Source organism: Rhamphochromis longiceps, linkage group LG20, assembly GCF_057381845.1.
Source record: "Rhamphochromis longiceps isolate RC_006_pf linkage group LG20, R_longiceps_female_GT1.1, whole genome shotgun sequence".
Lineage (NCBI taxonomy): Eukaryota > Metazoa > Chordata > Actinopteri > Cichliformes > Cichlidae > Rhamphochromis > Rhamphochromis longiceps.
The window spans coordinates 1,502,913-1,522,998 of NC_140576.1; the positions used below are offsets into that span (position 1 = coordinate 1,502,913).

General features: G+C 42.3%; 1 protein-coding gene across 3 annotated transcripts; it reads left to right on the plus strand.

Annotated features, from left to right (window-relative positions):
- Nucleotides 1-4: 4 nt before the first annotated feature.
- On the plus strand, nt 5-19,543 carry mybpha (myosin binding protein Ha). 3 transcript variants are annotated; one of them, XR_014909066.1, is made up of 14 exons: nt 5-465; nt 3,072-3,131; nt 3,360-3,425; nt 3,806-3,940; nt 4,363-4,530; nt 8,203-8,291; nt 8,415-8,610; nt 8,907-9,046; nt 10,356-10,515; nt 10,913-11,049; nt 13,504-13,690; nt 13,854-13,910; nt 18,996-19,029; nt 19,218-19,543. XR_014909066.1 is itself a non-coding variant. In XM_085393882.1 (13 exons), the coding sequence occupies exons 1-12, from the start codon at nt 180-182 to the stop codon at nt 13,886-13,888; spliced, it is 1,659 nt and encodes a 552-aa protein (XP_085250008.1). In that variant the 5' UTR covers nt 5-179; the 3' UTR covers nt 13,889-13,910; nt 14,112-14,746. The 3 variants fall into 3 exon arrangements, 1 of the variants encoding a protein (XP_085250008.1); XR_014909067.1 differs by lacking the exons at nt 18,996-19,029; nt 19,218-19,543 and adding exons at nt 14,112-14,741; nt 17,307-18,978; XM_085393882.1 differs by lacking the exons at nt 18,996-19,029; nt 19,218-19,543 and adding an exon at nt 14,112-14,746.
- The last annotated feature ends 543 nt before the right edge of the window (nt 19,544-20,086 follow it).

A 20,086-nucleotide genomic window follows, 5' to 3' on the forward strand; every position in this document is an offset into this window, starting at 1 on the left:
TGGGCCACTACTCAATTAAGTTGAAGGACCGTATTTGATGGTTTCTTAATTATCAGTTTAATTATCGACAGGTGTGTTACCTGAGTTAAAGGTACACAACTTTTTTTCTCCTTATATTTCTTTACCTTCAGTCTTCCCATAGAAGATGTGGCTTAAGTGGGTAGGCGGGTGTAGAAGTCATGGGAATGGGTGGAGCAGCCCACCAGCCCTCAGTATATATGTTACCTAAGACTCTTCCACCGCCTCATCCCGAGGAGTTCGCGTCCGCCAGCAAGATGCCGGCCAAACCTGCACCTATCAAGAAGTCACCAGTCAAGAAGGCTGCGGAGAAGGCACCTGAGCCCGTTCCACCCGTGGAGGCTCCACCTGCCGAGGCCGCACCTGCTGAAGCTCCTCCAGCCGAGGCAGAAGCAGCTGCCGCCCCTCCAGCAGAAGACACCCCCGCTGCTGAAGGAAGCGCTCCCGGTATCTCGATAGACTCTTGGGAACGGAGTAGAGTTGCAAGCTAATATTACTAACCGTGACTATGCGTGGGTAGCTCTCGTGTTTAACAGTGTTTGATTTAATTAAGAATATAAGCAGACATTTTCTCCCCCAAGTTAGGAAGTTGCATCAGACAGCTTTGAAGCATCCTAAAGCCAGTGATCAAAACTAAAGTGAATGCAGTGCAACAAAGTGCTTCCTAATTGTATCAAGTGAGTAGTAACAGTACAATTGTCATTAGTTTTTACAAGTACTTACTTTGAGCAAGGCTGCCATAATTTACTGCCTGTACTAGCAGTGGATCAGAGTACACGTGCAACACCCCCACTCTCCCCTTTCCACAAAGTTGGGATGTGAATTCTAGGAAAACTTAAAAGAAAAACCTGAACGAGACCAAGCATACCGATTTAGAGCAGAAACCTTCCCTTTTAAGCAGCTCTCTCTATAAGTGACAGGGAACTGAGAAGACCAGTTGCTCTAGTTTTAATGGTTTTACAAGCCACATGGTTTCCATTCTTACTTGCTGTAGGATTTCAGCTGTTCCACAGTTCAGCATTCCTTTGTCATATTTTTTCTTTCATATGTTTTAAGTAGGTGACAGGTGTGGACTGCTGGCATGGCCATTTGGGACCCTTTAATACAGAGCTATGCTGCTGTAATATGTGGAGAATGTGTTGCCGACATAAGCAAGGCTTTCCCTGAAAATGATGTCATCTGAATGGCAACATTTGTTGCTCTAAATCTGAGTAAATTTTAAAAATACTCATCATTTTAAAAACAAAACAAAAAAACAAAACCCTCTAATCTCAGTTTGTCAGGTCACAGATAAAAGACCTAAATGTGTCTGAGCTAAGAAAACGCAGCTGAATTTCTAGATCTTGCATTTTGTTTTGCATGCGACTTGAATTTGTTGGCATGGTGGCATTTTTGTGGAGAGCCTTATTAGTTGGGAGATGTCCCTCCAACAAGTTACACGAACATTTTTTTCAAAAAGCAAACGGATTTCTTATTTTTTTACATTTAATATGTTGTCTTTGTACTATTTTAAATATAATTTAGTGTTGAAAGGATTTGCAAAACATTGTGTAGTGTTTTAAATTTTACTTTACAATCTGAAACTTGAACACTGTAAACTACAGTGTGTGCTACATAAGCAAAGTACAACACATTTCTTTAAAAACAAATCTCTCATGCTTCTACTCCTGTTCAGTAATTTACCCCAAGTTGACCACACATTAACTGTAAACACCAGCGCTTGAAGCCTTTTTGCAGACTGAAACGAAAGCTGGATCACAAGTTACCCTCTTGTATCAATACTCTAATAAAATGAAGAATTGGTTCAATGTGTTTTTGGCTTTAAACCTCGACACATGACCCTTAACCTTAACTGATGGCAATATGACAGAAGACAGAGGAGATTGAACAGCTACTAAGAGTAAACTTACACCACAGGCTGTCTCCACACATATGCAAGCTGATATGCAACATGTGTTTGTGTTCCACTGTGCACTTCTTGTGTTTCTGTCTGTAAATGTGTTTGTGTGTTCATCTTCCGCCTTTCTTAACTGCTGAGGTTTTTGTTTGTGGACATCTGGTCACCTGTTTGTTCTAACACAGCTGTACCCACACTGCTCTTTCCTGCTGCTTGCTCAGTAGAGTATACAGTGATGTGAAAAAAAGCTTTTGTGGGACTCTGTGCACTTGTTTGGAAAGAACAGTTTCCAAAGGAATGAAGAGGGTAAAGAGCAGCAGGTTTCTGGTAATCAAATGCTGGTTAACTGATCATTCGCAAGTCTGAGCACCTCTATAAAAGCAGCAGTTTTGGCAGCTGACTGGTGTGGAGCATTCAGATGCTTGTGTTAACACAATGCGAGAATCGTCTCACGAGTGGATGCCAAATTCACCCCAAGGTCAGACTGTGCAATTCTTAGATAAATTCCAAACAACACATTAACATATTAAATGTTAAAGTTCATGACAGTACAATTAGGCTTGTTTGGAAGGGTTGCCAAAAGAAAGCCTCTTCTCTCTTATAAGAACTTGGCAGCTCATCTTAGGCTTGCTAAGTAGCATCTAAAAAAACCCACAAGACTTAGTGTGGAGATGCTGTTGTTTTTCCCCAAATGTGGTGCTGTGCGTTATGACAAACACAGCATGCAAAAGAATCGAGATGTTGCAATGGTCCACTCAAAGTCCTGACCTTCGCACGAATGAAATGCTGGACAGGAGCTTAAGAGAGCTGTGCATAAAAAAAAAAACCCAGAGATAAGATAAAACTTTATTAATCCCTCGGGTGGGTTCCTCTGGGAAATTCAAGTGCAAGTCTCAATGAACTGAAGCAGTGTAAAGAAGAGTGGGCAAAAAGTCCTCCACAAGACACTGATAGTCAAGGATTCCTTCAAGTTATCACTTCTAAAGGTGGTCCTGTAATATGACACACATTTAGTTTTCACAAAAGGTTCTGTGAAAACTTTCTTTTTCACATCACTGTAAGTTTATCAAAATGCCTAAAAACGTTCAATTACCTGCATTAATAATGTCAAATTGTTCGTATCTAACTGGCTTCCCTAACGGCGTTTTAATGCTAGCTACAGCTCCTGCCGCTGAAGATGCTGCTGCTGCTCCTGCTGCAGATGCTCCGGCAGACGGTAAACATTATCGTTATTACAAATAAGTACTTCCCATCATGACTTTCCCAATCTGTGAGAAGGTAACTTCCTGATGCCCTTTTCTCTGCAGTAAAATAGTTTTTTTCAAAGGTTTGGACATTTGCATCGTTGAATGCTGCTGTATAGAAAAAATACTGTGGATAAGTACCAGGTTTTTTTTCTTGTATTTGCTTATAAAAATGTAAATATTCTCCTTTTTCTTGCTAGCTGCTCCAGTGGAACCTGCTGTAGTCGAGGAGCCACCTAAGGCCCCCACACCACCACCTCCTGCAGGTAACACTAACATCTGATCCTGCTGTGTGTCAGATGTGGCATTAATCTCCTAAAACAATTATATTCACTTTTATCTTGTATGTAAAGAAATTAAAGAAAGAGATCCTCTTATTTAAAAAGCTGGAAATGATAAATGAATTTGGCTTTAAATCAGATCTTGTATCAACATATTGTTTGACTGTTTTTCTAATGCTTCATTGTGAAAATGACAAAAATCTTCCATAATAATTATCAATAAAAATAACTGAGTTGCAGCTCCACATATTTATGCATTAGAATGTAAAGTATCTTGCTAATTTTCCCATTATGTGTGTACTTTTAACTGTTTTGTCTATATTAAGAATGCTTTATCAAGCTTCACTGCACTAAACCTCTCACAGTCCCCACCAGTGCTCCTTTGGACGTGTCTGTGGATGATGTTAACGACTCCAGTCTCACCATTAAGTGGAAGACACCAGAGACCATCGGAGACTCGGGCCTGGATGGATACGCCATCGAGTACTGCAAGGATGGAAGTAAGTCTGCATATGTGTGTCACATGTATGTGAGAGTGTTTGCTTGCACCTGTCCCCAGCGTGTCAGAGGGCAAATATACTCATTGCTGGGTCCGGGCCGTATACGGCAGGCATCAGTTTACCGGCTGTCGCTGTATCTCCCGACACCACTTTTAGAAGCACTCATTTGCTCAGATGACGGCATGCCTTCTGAGATTTCGTCACGGTAGCCAAAGTATACTTCTTATGGGCAGGTTGTTTGTAAACTGGTGTCAACAGGTGATAAACCAGTTAAGTTTAATTGAGGGGTTTTCAACATTCAGGAAAATTGCAATAAATAAAAAACCATCAGGAGAAAAAGCGGATAGTTTGCATTCTTTTCATAATATGGAATAATGACCCTGAAAGCCTCTCACTAACACAGATCCTTGGTTTCCCAACAGCAACAGACTGGGTTGTAGCTAACGAGGAGCTGACTGCAGCTAACCGATACTGCATCAAAAATCTGAAAGCAGGTGATTTGCTGCGCGTGCGCGTGGTGGCTGTAAACCCCGGTGGCCGCAGCGAACCTGGAACACTCGCTGACCCTGTGCCAATCCGCGAGGTTGTTGGTGAGTCATTATTGCACCTCACTATCAGGCAGCTTCCAGCAAAGTTGTGTTTTTTTTGGACAGCTTTTTTTTAAAAAACAGTCTAAAATCACATAACACACTTACAAGTTAGTCTTCGTAGAAAGTGTCAAACCAACTCTAAAAACGTCTCATAATTCCTAAAAGGTTTCTTCAAACCTTTGTTGCTAAGCTCCCGTGACATTATTCTGTTTGGAGAAGGAACCACGCAAAGCTTGCTTGCACAGTACAATGAGAATTTCTATTTCATAGTGAGAATTAACACAGAGAATATGCTGTTCATCTCTGCACAAGACGTCCCGCACCAGAACCTTACTACGAAGCTCTCCGTTGCTGTGCAGCCACCTGGTAAAATGACTGTCTCCAACTCTTTATCAGGAGCTCTAACATAGTTGTAACTTATGACCTATCCTTAAAATACTCATGTTACAACCAGTGAGGTAGAGGTGGTATTAACTGCTGGTGCCTCAGATGGATTGCACAGATGCAAGCACATAAATCGCAAAGGTGCTGACAAGAGCTTTCATTAGCTGTAAGTCATGCTTTCATTTGCATGTACGCACATCTTCAGTCAAGACTGCTGGTTGGTACACTTTCAATTTACAGAATGTTCCTGTCATTTTATACATCCATGAAAATATATAACTAAACTAAATATAACTGAATAAATATAAAACTAAATTGCACTAAATCACTTTGAATCAGTTTGCAGCTTTGGTCCAGACTATAATATCACTTAATATACAGTAATGTACAAAAGCCGCCCCTTGTTTCTTTGCAATTTGCTAGGAAAATGGGAATTAGCTGCAGCATTTTATTGAAATATCCACACATACATGTAAACACTGCATATAAAGCAAAAACAGAGTTTGCACAATTCTAACAAGGTTAAAAGTCAGTATTTGCTATCAGCACCTTTATTCTTCAACGCAGCCTAAACTCTGTTAGGCGAACGTTCGTGTAATTTCTGTGAGTACTATTCAGGAATCCAGGCTTCTTGAAGGACATCCAGCTGTTCTTTGGACGTTGGCTGCCTTTTGTTCTGCTCTGAGTCAAGTTGATCACACACTGCTTCAGTCATGTTGAGGTTGAGTCCATGACTGAAAGTGTTCCACTGTCTGTTTTTCTATCCAGGAATGCTTTTACATTACTGGCAGTGCTGCCAGAGATGTTTTACAGATACTAATGTGTGATGGATCAAAATCTTACTAAGGTATCGTGAGAGGTTGCTCTCCATAAATCACCTTGTTGGTGCAAAAATACAATTTTATGTCTATCAAACTGTGTTATCTTTGACCTTTGTGTTACTTTTTGTGTCTTTCTAAATCTTTGAAAGACTCGATAATTATTGCTCAAGAAAGCAAACTGAAGGCTGACTCGAGATTTTTGCACAGTACTGTATTGCCGATACAGTTTGGTACATTCATTCATGAACTGTGTGTGTGAAACAGTCTTTCATTTACTTATCACTGGGTCACAGTTTACTCAAAAAAAGGCCAAACACGGTTATAGCTAGAAGTAAGTAGGCGTTTGCACCACGCCCAAATAGGCTCATTAGCAAATATTAACATGCTTGCCCTAAGATTGTTATATTAGCATGACTACCATGGGAAACGTGTTAAAGCATTTGACTCCAAGCACAAAAAGAGACTGCCTAGTACTATATAACTAATAATGGATGCAGCCTTTTTGCTTACGATTGCATCAACGACTATTCTTTCCCCTTTGACCAATGCGTTCTTGTTAAAAATGCAAAAATCTGGCTGATGGTTATTATGACCTTTGTAAAATTCCTCACTTTAACTGTTGCTTCACTATTGTGGTGTGCTGTGTACTGAGAAGTACAGCTCCAGAATACACAGAGACTCTCTTGTCACCACACTTCGCTCACAGTACTTTTTCTGTGGTTTAAACCACAGTTGGTTTATTTTCCGTAGTTCTGATTCTGAACCCACACACTGACGTAGTGCCGACCTGAGTTGACATGCCCCAGTTACCCACAGCTTACTGTCTCTAGGCGTATTTCCTGGTTGGTGAAACATGAGCCTAATTGTTGGATTCTGTATGGCTTGTTGAGGTTAAATTCAGCTGTGTGTCAGTCACAAGCTGTCCGGACCAGACACCCATCCACAGGTTTAAGCTTTAGAGGAAGACATGCTGACCTACATATGCTGAAAGCCCCCTACAAAGACATTTTATCCGGAGACAATGGCAGATTATAGATTCCTTGCAGGGGGGACTTACAGGCTGCTGGATGCCACAATGCCTGCAACACTTCGGGGGCATTGCTGGGAAGTGTGCTGATTAGCAAGGATTAGTGTTTGAGCCAAATCTGGAGGCAGCCCTGATCTACTTGGGAAATGGTTGTTCCAGAAGCAAGATCCCATCCTGAGAAGCAATGATACGGTGACAAATGTAAGAACAGGAAGGCAAGATATCAGGTTAGATTTAGTGCATCAGAAGGAGAAGATGTAAACACTCTTATAGCTAGAAGAAGATGGAAGTGGATGTGGTGCCCAATGGGAGGGTAGTTTGAGTGGATTAGGAGAAGCAGGCTGTAGGGGGGGGGGGGTGAATGAGGTGAGGGAGGGCAGGAGCCTGGTGGTTTTATTTATCCTCTAAGCCCAGGGAGCTTTTCAGATATTTGCTGCTTATGCAGAAACATGTGAAGATGCTGTTCCTGATACTTAGCACTTGGCGTGAAGGAAACCATCCAACAGAGCCCAGCTAGATGTCTGCGATGCAACTTCACCTGTTTGATTTTAATTCACATCAGGAGTTGCTGCAGTCGTCTGCAGACGTGATATCGCAACCACTGCTCAGCTGAAAGCGTTGACATGTATTTGTGGTTCCTTTGGGCACGACATGAGGGCTGTGCTTTCAGGGTTCAGTCTTTCTTGTCACTAAAGCTATTTTAGGAGCTGCTGGTTTACTTGTTCGGCTCTCCCTGCCCAGATACTGCACTTTTCTTTAAGCACACACAACCTTTGTTTAGATTTCACCTCATTTTTTGTTTTGTTTGGTCCTGCAAAACTGGGTCATGAGGCATAAGCACTTAAACGGTGGCTTGAGTGTGACGATGTATCAGGTCTACTTCCATCAATATGGAAAAGATTTCATGTTAGCTTGTTTTTTATGTTTTTAAGGAAATGTTTTACGTTGAAAAACTGAAGTGAAAGTGCGACGAGCTGACGCTTTAAAAAATCTTTGATGATCAAGTTAGTTTTTAATTGTATGCGTTTCGCACACATCGCTGTTTCAAATTAGTTTGTTTTGTCCTGCTAACAGTGCATTTTCCACTTTATAGTCATTGCTCTTTCTAAAGTTAAATAGACTGTCAGCTTCTCGGCTGTTATGACTATTTTTCTGTCATGAATTTGCATTGTTAAAACTGTTGTGGGTTAATTTTAGCCTGTTCAATCATGTTCTTGTAGACTTTGCAGCAGCAGTAGCTGCTCTATTTAGATCTTGTTGACCTGCCATTATATGCATGTGTGACCACACTTTAAAGAGTCTGACAGGATGTGTATACACCGTGCTTTATGCTGTTAGCATGTAATGTTAACTGTTCAGTAAATCAGCAGCAAATCTGCCCAGTCAGACTGTAGAAGACGGACGAGGTGAAAAGTAAACATGCTTGATTTGACTTTGCAGACCGTCCCAAGATCCGCTTGCCTCGGGCTCTCAGGTCCCGCTATGTCAAGAAAGTCGGAGAGCAGATCAACCTCGTCATCCCGTTTCTTGTAAGCGGGCTAGTGTGCACGTTCACTGCATTAGTCAGTGAGGAAACATAAAAGGCTGACAGATACATTTTTGAACACTTCGGTTTATTTTGCTTTTAACCGTTCTCGTTTTCAACTCCTTAGGGAAAGCCTAAACCTGCAGTGTCCTGGCTTAAAGATGGTCAGCCTGTGGATACCAAGAAGGTCAATATCAGGAACAGTGACAAGGACAGCATCCTGTTCATCCGCAGCGCTCAGAGGGAGGACTCTGGTGTTTATGAGATGACCCTAAAAGTGGATAGCTTTGAAGATAAAGGCACAATTACCCTTCAGATTGTGGGTGAGTAAAACAATCTCATTTACACAAAGGAATATGTGAGCGTGTCAAACTGTTGATTCACGCGAGGCCTTCCTGTTAAATCTGCTCAACTGGCTTTGCAGCCGACGTGTTGACTTCCTTGTTTCTAGACTTGTGACTTTCTCTGGGTATTAGCCAACATAAATGACATCTCTGACAAAGATGCCAGAGTGCTTGAGCCTTGTGCCAGCTACTGCTTAAAATACATACAGTTTAAATAGATGGTTTTCTCATTATGATTGTAATACCGTGATACTTACAGTAATGTGTTTCATCAGAGCGCCCTGGTCCTCCTGCTAGTATAAAGCTGGTGGATGCCTGGGGCTTCAATGCTGCTCTGGAGTGGACTCCACCCAAGGATAATGGCAACACAGACATCACTGGATACACTGTCCAGAAAGCTGACAAGAAGACTGGGGTATAGTAGAGATTTACTCAAACTGCACAAAACCCATCTGTTACACCAGATCAGTAATGTTGACATGAATCTCACAAACCCAGAGCATCACTTTCTATTCATAGTTTGAGGTCGAGTTGCCCCACAGGTGTTGGCATCTTTAACACGACACAGAAAGATGCACATTTATGTGCATTTAACTCGGTTTTCAGTGTTTCATTCAATATGATGCAGTCAGAGTGAAGCCTTACTGCAGCATATTGGTCTGTTTTATAAAGGTTCTGTATTATTGGTGAATTTCAGATTAACTCTGAAGTCGGAATTAACAAGTTCCCAATAACAGTTTCATCTGGATTGTCTCCTCAACTGGGATTTCCAACTCGGAAATTCAGAGCAGGAGTTAACAATCAAAGATGGCGGCAGTGAATGTAACCAGTAGTGGATATCTAAATCTTTTCATTTGTACAGCCCCTGTTGTGTATTTGTGATTTGCTAATAAGACATTTGCAGAGCAGCCACTATTCGGGGATGTGCTGCAGCGGTGCTTTTCAGAGCAAAAGCACAGGTATTGTGCTGTATTGGTAGTGATGCATGAAAGACTCAACCTTGCTAAAACCAAAACAAATGCTTTTTCAATTTCTACAACAATTTCTGACATCCAGGCAGCTGGAACGAGGCATAAATGTTCCATTTACAGAAATGCACTAACCAGAATGTTTGTGAAAATGGTCTTTGTTGAAGTGTGTTAGTGAAACAAAGACATTTTTCAGCTGGAGTCGTATGTGTTTTACAATGAGCAGCATTAGAACTTGCAGAACAAAGCAGCCACTGTGACCCTGGTATGGTAAATGGCCTGTATTTATATAGCACTTTTACTAGTCCCTAAGGACCCCAAAGCTTTACATATCCATTCACACACACATTCACACACTGGTGATGGCAGCTACATTGTAGCCACAGCCACCCTGGGGCGCACTGACAGAGGCGAGGCTGCCGGACAATGGCGCCACCGGGCCCTCTGACCACCACCAGTAGGCAACGGGTGAAGTGTCTTGCCCAAGGACACAACGACCGAGACTGTCCGAGCCGGGGCTCGAACCGGCAACCTTCCGATTACAAGGCGAACTCCCAACTCTTGAGCCACGATGGCCATTTATGATTAAATAAATGTTTAAATTGTGTGTGAGTGTAGGCAGGGCCTTGAAGGGACTTCACATATTACATGTGTAAGTATACTGAGTATACTTGAACTTTTTTGAATTCAGTCCAGTAAGGACCAGTCTTGCTATCATTTCACACGTCTGATCCGACTGTCTGCTGTCTCACGCAGGAATGGTTCATGGTGCTGGAGCACTATCACAGGTTAAGTGCCACCATCTCAGACCTTGTCATGGGTAACTCGTATTCCTTTAGAGTGTTTGCTGAAAACAAAGTGGGCATGAGCGAGAAGAGCACTGTCACAAAGGAAGTGGCCACCATCCAGAAGACAGGTGACCCCCTGAATGCACACAGTACTTTCATTTGTCTCACATCAGTTTGTTTCTGTTGCATAAAGTTTTAGTGGCACGGCTGCAGTACGAATGGATACTTAGATTTTATTGAGCTGTGGTTAGTTGCAAGAATCTGAAGTGGAGACTTGAGGAGTGGGAATGGCCTTGGCACTGCTTTAAACATAAGTGGATAGCTCTCTTGGCAAGTGCTCTGCTATTACTGAAATAAATTTAAATAGGCTGTGAAATCATTAAGATGATTACCATAGTTGTGTTACAGTGTGTTTTATTCTTTAAGCAAATGTGTGTAGTAGTTCCACTTTTAAACATAATGCAGTAAAAAAGAGGATCTGCACTATATCTGGCTCATGAAAGCTTAACGCTGCTTCCTTTACAGGTATTGTCTACAAACCTCCTGAGTACCCGGAGCATGACTTCAACGAGGCTCCAAAGTTCACCACGGCCCTCAACGACAGAGCCGCCACCGTGGGATACACCACCAAGCTGCTGTGCTCTGTTCGTGGGAGTCCTAAGGTTAGACGTGCATTACTCTCATTTACAGATGTCAAAAAGGTTTCATTCATATTTTTTTCTTGTCTGAATATTTGCTTAGTATTTTATGATAGTTTGTCTTCTTAAAACATTTGTAATTAGACGCCTTAGATTTTAGGGAACTATTATGACAGTGGTTTAATATTAGAGCTCACATTTTTAACAACAAAAACATCCAAAACACCAACATCTTATATAAACAGCAGTGTCTATACAACAATTTATTGATACTAGATCTTATCAGTTGGTATCGTGGTGGTATCCTAACAGTTGACTGGATATTTAGAGCTCATGCTCACACTAAAGGTACAAAGCTAGGAGGACACATGGAAGCATCTGCTGGTTATAAATAGAACTGGCCTATTGAGATTTAGGGGACTTTCCATGTTACACAAACATAGCAAATGTTCCTTTTTGAACTGAAGCGGTCTTATTCTCACCAGAAAACCTCACAAATGCACTTTAAATATGATATTAGTGCCACAGTTAAAAAAGGATGCACTCTGGAGTTCAGGGAGGGCTTCCACTGGTATGTTTATGGGGATTTTCAGAATGTATCTCACTGTTTGGCAGCAACTGCTTGGGTTAAACTTATCTTTACAGTTGTCTGACAGATGCAGGCAGATTAAGTGGCAGTTCAGAATGGAAATGCAGTTGATTATTCGTCCTAGCTGTCCTTGGCTTTTCCCCAGGACAGCAGCAGTTAGTTGCCCTGTGCGTGCCGGTGTAGATGAGACAGAGCTAACAAATTTGGTACAGCACGGCACAAAAGCTGATGTTAGACAATGAAGAAAACAGGGATTGATGGGTAATTTGTTTGTAGCTTTGTGTTTGTTCTTTTTTGCAGCGTTTAGTATTTATTAGTCGTTTTATGACAGTATGCCACAGTTTGGGACAGTGAAACTTATCACAGACAAAGTCTGTAGCTGAGAATAATGAGAAAGCAATTTTCCTTCAAGTTAGTATCTACAGACTGAGAGCTGTCCTTGCCAAATAGGTCTTTCTTGCCTTTCCCTGTGGTGTAAAAAGATTTCTCCAAGTAGTTGTATCATCTGTATGTCTGCTTAACCATGCGTCCAACAATCTGTCGTCCTCTGCTTATCCAGCCTATCCCACTGGGCATAGGGCGGGGGCAGGGTACACCTGGTCATCTACTTAACCGCTGTATGACCGATACTTTAACTTCACGTCTTTACATAATCACTGTAAATTGAAATCTCTTATACTCCTGTAAGTGGGCTTGAAGTGTTTTATAGCATGTGTTTATCGAGCCACCTCCTCTTCCCTGGCATGGAGTTCAGTGTGGAGAGGTCCAGTACAAAGGCATGCTCAGTAGTGTGATAGCTTGTCCTGTTGTCTCTGATAAAGAGCTGTCACATAGAGTAGGGGACTGCATTAAGGGGGTGAGAGATGCGTGATAAGAAGGGCGGACAGAAAAAGAGACAGTGATAAGAAGTATAGATTGTTCTCCTTTCATGGGTGATTGAAGATGTGTTTGTAACACAGAAAGCACTATTTTTGCCGCCCAAACAGACCACAGCTGCAGAACAAGTTTAAATAGCTCACTCTGTACCAAGCAGACAGGAAAGAAAAACCACGACAGTTTAAAGTAAGAAATGTAAAACTGAAGTGGAAAAAAACACATCGGTGAAGCTACAGAGGTGGACCACAAATGTCAGTTTTGCCAGGATTAAGAGATTTAAAGACCAGTTTGAAACGGTAACATTCACTGACTATTGGCAGGGGTTTATTAGGCTTTACTGAGACGCCAGTTGTGTTTTGTCACACAGGACACATTCAGTCAAAACAGAATTGGTCTGAAAATCAACCTTTAACCTGTAGAAATTACTGGATTTCTTTGCATTTTCCCTGTTTCGCCATTTAACCATTTTTCTGGTGACCAAGTCCGTTGCCATGCCAACAGTTCTCTAAGGCTTTACATAGGTTAAAGAGCTAACATCGAAATCAGCATGTTCAAATATACACTATGACAGTGTGACCAATGTGTATATTTGGGAGGTTCGTCTAGTCTTGGGGAAATCTGAAATAAACCGAGGTGCACAGAACCTGGATGTCTTTAATTAACTTATTTAATTAACTTACAAACATAACCTGATCTTGATATTTCGTGGCAATCTTTCGAATAGTTGTTGAGTATTCAGCTTGGAAGTGGTAGACCAACTGACTACCTTAACCATGCTTCATGGCCAAAACTGTCACACACTTTTTCACGTGTCTCTATTAGTCATCGTGTCTTTACAGATTGGTTCCTGAATGTGTCCGATGAATATTCTCATGTTGCAGAAGAGATCAACCTTGTACATCCCAGCTGCTGTTATCATGATAATTCATGCAAGATGTTGATTTTCATTAACATCAGTCTTGGTAATTTTGTGGTAAAGTTAATTTATTTTGTACATTTTTCTTTCATCTCAGCCTAAGATCGAGTGGTTGAAGAATCAAATGGTCATTGGTGACGACCCCAAGTATCGTCAGATCTCCAACCAGGGCATTTGCTCCCTCGAGATCCGAAAGCCCTGCAGCTTTGATGGTGGTGTGTACACCTGCAGAGCTAAAAATGCCCAGGGAGAGGCCACCGTCTCCTGCAAGCTCGAGGTCAAACGTATGTATCTACTGTTGATCAAATGGGGAAATATTTCTACATTTACTCTTCAATATTTTCTCCCTAAGCTGTTGTGAATTATTGTAACTATAAAAAGACATTTACATCAATTTGAAAAGCAGAAGTTTTTTTAACCACAGCTACACTTTTTTTTCCTAAACAGAGGTCATTCTTCCAGATGCTGAGAAGGGGAAATAAACTATTATCTAAACTTCTAGAGGTAAGTTCATTAGCAACTTACCTCTGTTCACTTGCCTAAACCCTCACTGTAAATACCTTAGTAACATAGGACACTGTGAACATCCATCTGTAAACAAGCAGACAGCTTTCCCCTGTGCTCTGCATCTACCTGTACTGTTTTGTTTCAGTTTGTTTTTATTGCTTTGTTTACTCTTCGAGGTGTCTCCCTATTTCTCTGTAGGTGGCCTGTACTGTAAGTTCTTGTGGTACCACTTGGCCATAAAAATAAAACCACTGCCAGATAAAATGGATGATTTTGATATGGATCATCATTTTAGCTCATCATGTTCCAATCCAATATTCTGCTTCCTGGCAGTCATGCTACTTAGACACATCCCACTCACGCTTGCAACTAGTGCAAAATGCCACGGCACGATTTTTAACTGGCAGAAGGAAATTCGACCACATCACTCCGGTCTTGGCCTCTACATTGGCTTCCAATGGAATTTAGGATCCGTTTTAAAGTTCTTTTATTGGTTTTTAAATCTCTAAATGGTCTGGCACCTGTTTGTTTGTCTGACTTGTTGAAGCCACATGTCCCCATTCCTGCGCTTCGGTCAGCAACTGTTGCTTTCTGTCCCAAAGTCACGGCTGAAACTTGGAGGAGACCGAGCGTTCTCTGTTGCGGCTCCGATGCTTTGGAAAAGCCTTCCTCTCCTTATTAGACAGACTACATCAGTGCCAGTTTTTAAGTCCAGATTAAAAACCTATTTTTATTCCCTGGCTTTTAACTCTGTGGGTAACTGGCATTTTTATTAATTTTATTGCTATGTCTGGTTTTTGCTATTTTATTCCTATATTTATATTTATTGTTATATATATAAGATAAGATAAGATAACCTTTATTAGTCCCACACGTGGGAAATTTGTTTTGTCACAGCAGGAAGTGGACAGTGCAAAAGTTATGACGCAAAAATTAGAATACAATAAGAATAAATACAGTACACAACTGTACAGAATAGAATAAAATAATATACTATATACAGTAGAATAAAATAGAATAAAAATATACAATAAGATAAAAATAGAATACGAATGCTATATACAACTGAGTAAAAATACAACGATGCCAGAAAAGATTATTGCACTTAGTATTATTGCATATGTATGGATGTGTGTGTTTGTTCAGTTAAAGTCTTTGTTGTGGAGTCTGACAGCAGTGGGGAGGAAAGACCTGCGAAATCTCTCCGTCCCACACCGTGGGTGCCGCAGTCTCCCACTGAAGGAGCTGCTCAGTGCTGTCACAGTCTGCTGCATGGGGTGGGAGACGTTGTCCAACAGGGATGACAGCTTAGCCGCCATTCTCCTGTCACTCACCACCTCCACTGGGTCCAGAGGGCATCCTAGAACAGAGCTGGCCCTTCGGATCACCCTGTTCAGTCTCTTCCTGTCCCCAGCAGAGATGCTGCCGCCCCAGCAGACCACACCATAAAAGATAGCAGAAGCCACGACAGAGTCATAGAAGGTCTTCAGGAGTGGGCCCTCCACTCCAAATGACCTGAGTCTCCGCAGCAGGTACAGCCTGCTCTGCCCTTTCCTGTAGAGGGCGTCTGAGTTATGAGTCCAGTCCAGTCTATTGTTCAGATGAACACCAAGGTACCTGTAGCTGTCCACAGCCTCAATGTCCATACCCTGGATGTTCAGTGGTTGCAGTGGAGAATGCTTGTGCCTGCGGAAGTCTACCACCAGCTCCTTGGTTTTACTGGCGTTGATCTGGAGGTAGTTCAGCTGGCACCAGTCCACAAAGTCTTGGGTCAGACCTCTGTACTCCTTGTCGTCCCCATCAGTGATGAGGCCGACTATTGCAGAGTCATCAGAGAACTTCTGCAGGAAGCACTGGGTGGAATTGTGGGAGAAGTCTGCAGTGTAGATGGTGAAGAGGAACGGAGCCAGAACCGTTCCCTGTGGGGCCCCCGTACTGCAGACGACCCTGTCCGACACACAGCCCTGAGTCCTCACATACTGTGGTCGGTCGGTGAGGTAGTCCAGGATCCAGGTAGTGAGGTGATGGTCCACTCCAGAGTTCACCAGCTTGTCCTTTAGAACCGAGGGAAGAATGGTGTTGAAGGCACTGGAGAAATCAAAGAACATGATTCTCACAGTGCTTCCAGCGGTCTCCAGGTGAGCGAGGGAACGATGTAGGAGGTGAATGACGGCATCATCCGCTCCAATGCCAGGCTGGTAGGCAAACTGAAGTGGGTCCAGTGATGAGCTTGTTAGGCGCCGAAGCTGAGCCAGGACCAACCGCTCCAGGGTCTTCATCAGGTGGGATGTCAGAGCCACCGGCCTGTAGCTGTTGAGGTCCTTGGGGCGTGAAGTCTTTGGCACTGGTACAACACAGGAGGTTTTCCAGAGCTGTGGGACTCTTCCCAACCTCAGGCTCAGGTTGAAGAGGTGCTCCATCACCCCACACAGTTGGTCCGCGCAGGACCTGACGACCCTCGAGCTGATGCCATCTGGGCCCGCTGCCTTCTTGCCATTAATCCTCCTCAGTTCCCTCCTAACCTGGGTGGTTGAGAGAGACAGGCTGGAGCCTTGTGTTGAGTGTGTATTGGATGCTGTTGTTGGGGGTGGGGGGGAGTGAGCAGGGTGAATAGAGGAGGTGTGAAGTGTCTGAGGTGGAACAGCAGCAGTGGGGGTGGGTGAGTCTGCAGCCGATGTTGCAGACTGTCTCATGGTTGAATCAAATCTGTTGAAGAAATGATTCAGTTCATTTGCCCATCTCACATCCCTCCCAGGCAGAGAGTTCTGCTGTTTGTGGCCTGAGATGGTTCTGAGGCCTCTCCAGACTTCACCAACGTTGTTTTGCTGAAGCTGGTTCTCCATCTTCTGCCTGTAGCTCTCCTTCCCATTCCTTATCAGTCCCCTCAACTCTCTCTGCACCCTTTTCAACTCCTCTTTGTCTTTGGATTTGAAGGCCCTCCTCTTCTGCTTGAGGACAGCTTTAATTTCTGGGGTAATCCAAGGTTTGTTGTTGGAGAAACACCGTACAGTCCTGGTAGGTACAGTGTTATCCACACAGAAGTTTATATAGTCAGTAATGCATGTAGTAAGGCTGTCGATGTCCTCTCCATGGTCGTCACAGATCACCTCCCACACAGTCGACTCAAAACAGTCCTTAAGAGCCTCCTCGCTCTCCTCTGACCATCTCTGCACTGTGCGGGTGGCTGGTGGCACCCTGCGCACTAAGGGCTCATACACAGGGACAAGGTGCACCAGGTTGTGGTCAGATTTGCCCAGTGGAGGGAGAGGTGATGAACTGTATGCCTCTTCAGCATTGGCATACAGTAAGTCCAGTGTTTTATTGTCTCTGGTTGAGCAGGTCACATACTGGGTGAAGGTGGGCAGTGTGGAGTCCAAAGAGGCATGATTGAAGTCCCCTGATATTGTATATATATTCTTTTTAAAGTGCTATATAAATAAACGATGATGATGATGGCCTCTCCCTGTATGCTATGCAACATCACTATGACAAAGTATTTGTTATTAAAGCTTTCACTGGCAAACCCAGTTTACTGGCTCAGTTGTCATTGGAGATGAAATGGGACAGACTGATAAAACCTGCAGAGCCACTGACCAGCCATGAGCTGCAGTGACAAACTCATCAGTTTAAAAGCAACGCCGCTCTTGCTCTCCTCTTCCCTCCTCATGTCTCCTCTCAGCCTTTATCCTCTGTGCATTTTGTACATTGCAAGCCCTGCTTTTAGATGTGGTAATGTGGCGAGGATTAATGATGGCTAAATAGAAATACCAAATCTGATGTTTTCACTGCTTTTATTATGCTATTTATATCCTCACTCTTAGACTGCCACATTTGTGTTTTGGTGTTTTAATTACTCCAGTGGTGTAGAATTTCACAGGGAGTACTAAAAATTTCCTTTTAACTATTAAGATCTGACACATCAGCAGATTCACATCCGTTGATAACTCACTCTGTTATTTTTGTACACAGCCTGTTGTTAAATTTCAAACAGAACGCTCTATTTATGTTGCTTTAGCCTGCCTAAAGTTTCATGCTCACCTGCAAGCAGCTTTGCAACCCACTTTCTTTTTATGCTGTATCTGACTTCATCAGTGTCAAATCTCTTGATACCTGCTGTGATGGTGTTGCTCTTTCTGCTATGTGCTTTCCATGGAGAGGTTCCAGAAAGCAGTCACAGCAAACAAAATCTTCTCAGAGTGTAGGGATCCTGACGAAACTCTAACTGATTATATTTAAAAATAACCACTTGTGATTGAATGTTGCTGTTCAGCTCCAATTACATTTTGTAATATGCAATATAGGAGAACAACCATTGTGCATTATTTTTGCACTTTGAACAGTTTCAGTGTCCTTCTTAGTTGTTTGACTTGAGGGAATAAAATAGTTGCCATGATACATACACACTTCAAACTTGACCTTGAATGTGGTCAGGGACACAAGTGTCTTCACATCATGCTGTTACGTAAATGGGGTCACATACCTTTCTACTCCGAATGCAACTCCAGTGTGTTTGGATGGGTTCACACCTGTATTTATGTACAGCTGTCCTCTTGTGATCAGATTACTGAAAAAGCGTTTTCAGGCCAAGTGTAAACTGTGCCCTATAAATGACGTGATCCTGCTTATAGGTCTCTACAAGGTGTCAGTATGTGATCCCATACAGCTCAGCCTTACATGGGATGGCCCCGCATGGGGAGAAAGAAGGATTAGGCAGGATTGGCCATTGGGCGAGAGATAGGGGTGATGTCAGTGCGGCACTCGACAGCTTCTATAAATGACTCCAGATGATCTGACACACAGCCAAACTCTTCACATTACCATGAGTCAACAGGCCGAGTGCTGTGAGAAGAGGGGAGAATGGGCTAAGAGAGCAGAAACTGAGGCAGATAATCCCTGATGGAAAATACGCACTTAAGCAATCTCACACATAAGGACACACCCAGACCTACAAGACAGCAAGACCTTAAACGAACGGTCAAGCTTTCTGTCAGAATGTTTCTGATTAAAGTGATTACCAATATCTCATGATTCCATTTAATGTCTTCTTCCTTTAATTATCTTTCCACCTTTCTTTGGCTTTAGAGGACCAGCAGAAGTCCAGGTCTTATGTTTTAAGGTAAGAGTTTGTGTGTGTGTGTGTGTGTGTGTGTGTGTGTGTGTGTGTGTGTGTGTGTGTGTGTGTACATCATTCAGTTACCGGTAAAATAATTCATTAAATTAATGCACAATATGCCAATTTTATATCCTCTGTGGAAATATGACTGCGTGTGTGCAAACCTTATAAATCCCTCTTATTTCTTCCAGAGTGTTTGAGAAGGTGCAAGTTGGCTGTGCGGCAGTGTGTACATAATGAAGAAATGGGCAGAACACCATACCAACATCTCCATGTCTATTTCAAATCAGACACCCTGACTCTCCCTCCAGCATGCATGGAAGATCCAGCCCATCCCCGTTTGCCAAACGTTGTATGTTATTTCAGTTGGTGACATGTATGTAAAGCTATATTTACCATGTTTTTTCTGTTTGTTATAGTAAGTATATATAAGGTACATGTACTGCTCAATGAAACAGTAAATCCTGGGAGATGCGATGCCTGTAGGGATGTTAAATAAAGGTTATATTTTATTATATGTTATGTGATTTTCTTTTTAAAAACATAAATTTAAAGATGCTTATAATACAGTGTCCCATATGCTATTAGAGTTATCTACAGTTATTAAGAGATTCATAGGATTTCAATAATGAGAGTTCAAGTTGCTATCATTTAATGAAACAGCCTTTGTAGACTGGTTCTCTGGCATTTTGATGAAATTCTGGTTACTGGTGGCGTAGTGGTGAGTACTGTTGTTTCTCAATAAGATGTTTCTAGCCTTCGTTAAGTTCCTGTTCCTGTGACTTAGTGGGTTTCCAGGCTTCCTCTCACAGTCCAAACGTACAGTTATGTCCATTAATATTTGGACACAGACAACTTTTTCTAATTTTGCTTCTGTACCTTACCACAATGAATTTTAAATGCAACAATTCAGATGCAGTTGAAGTGCAGACCTTCAGCTTTAATTCAGTGGGTTGAACAAAAAGGTTGCATAAAAGAGTTTCCTCCTGTTAATGCTCTGCCAGGCCTTTCAGTTGCTGTTTGTGTGGAGAAGTTTAGTCTTCAGCAAGTTAAAAGCTCA

Coding starts and splice junctions, on each gene's coding strand:
- mybpha (XM_085393882.1), top strand. CDS start 180: ATGGGAATGGGTGGAGCAGCCCACCAGCCCTCAGTATATATGTTACCT. Junction 9,047..10,355: donor AAGCTGACAAGAAGACTGGG/GTATAGTAGAGA, acceptor TGTCTCACGCAG/GAATGGTTCATGGTGCTGGA. Junction 13,691..13,853: donor CTGCAAGCTCGAGGTCAAAC/GTATGTATCTAC, acceptor TTTCCTAAACAG/AGGTCATTCTTCCAGATGCT.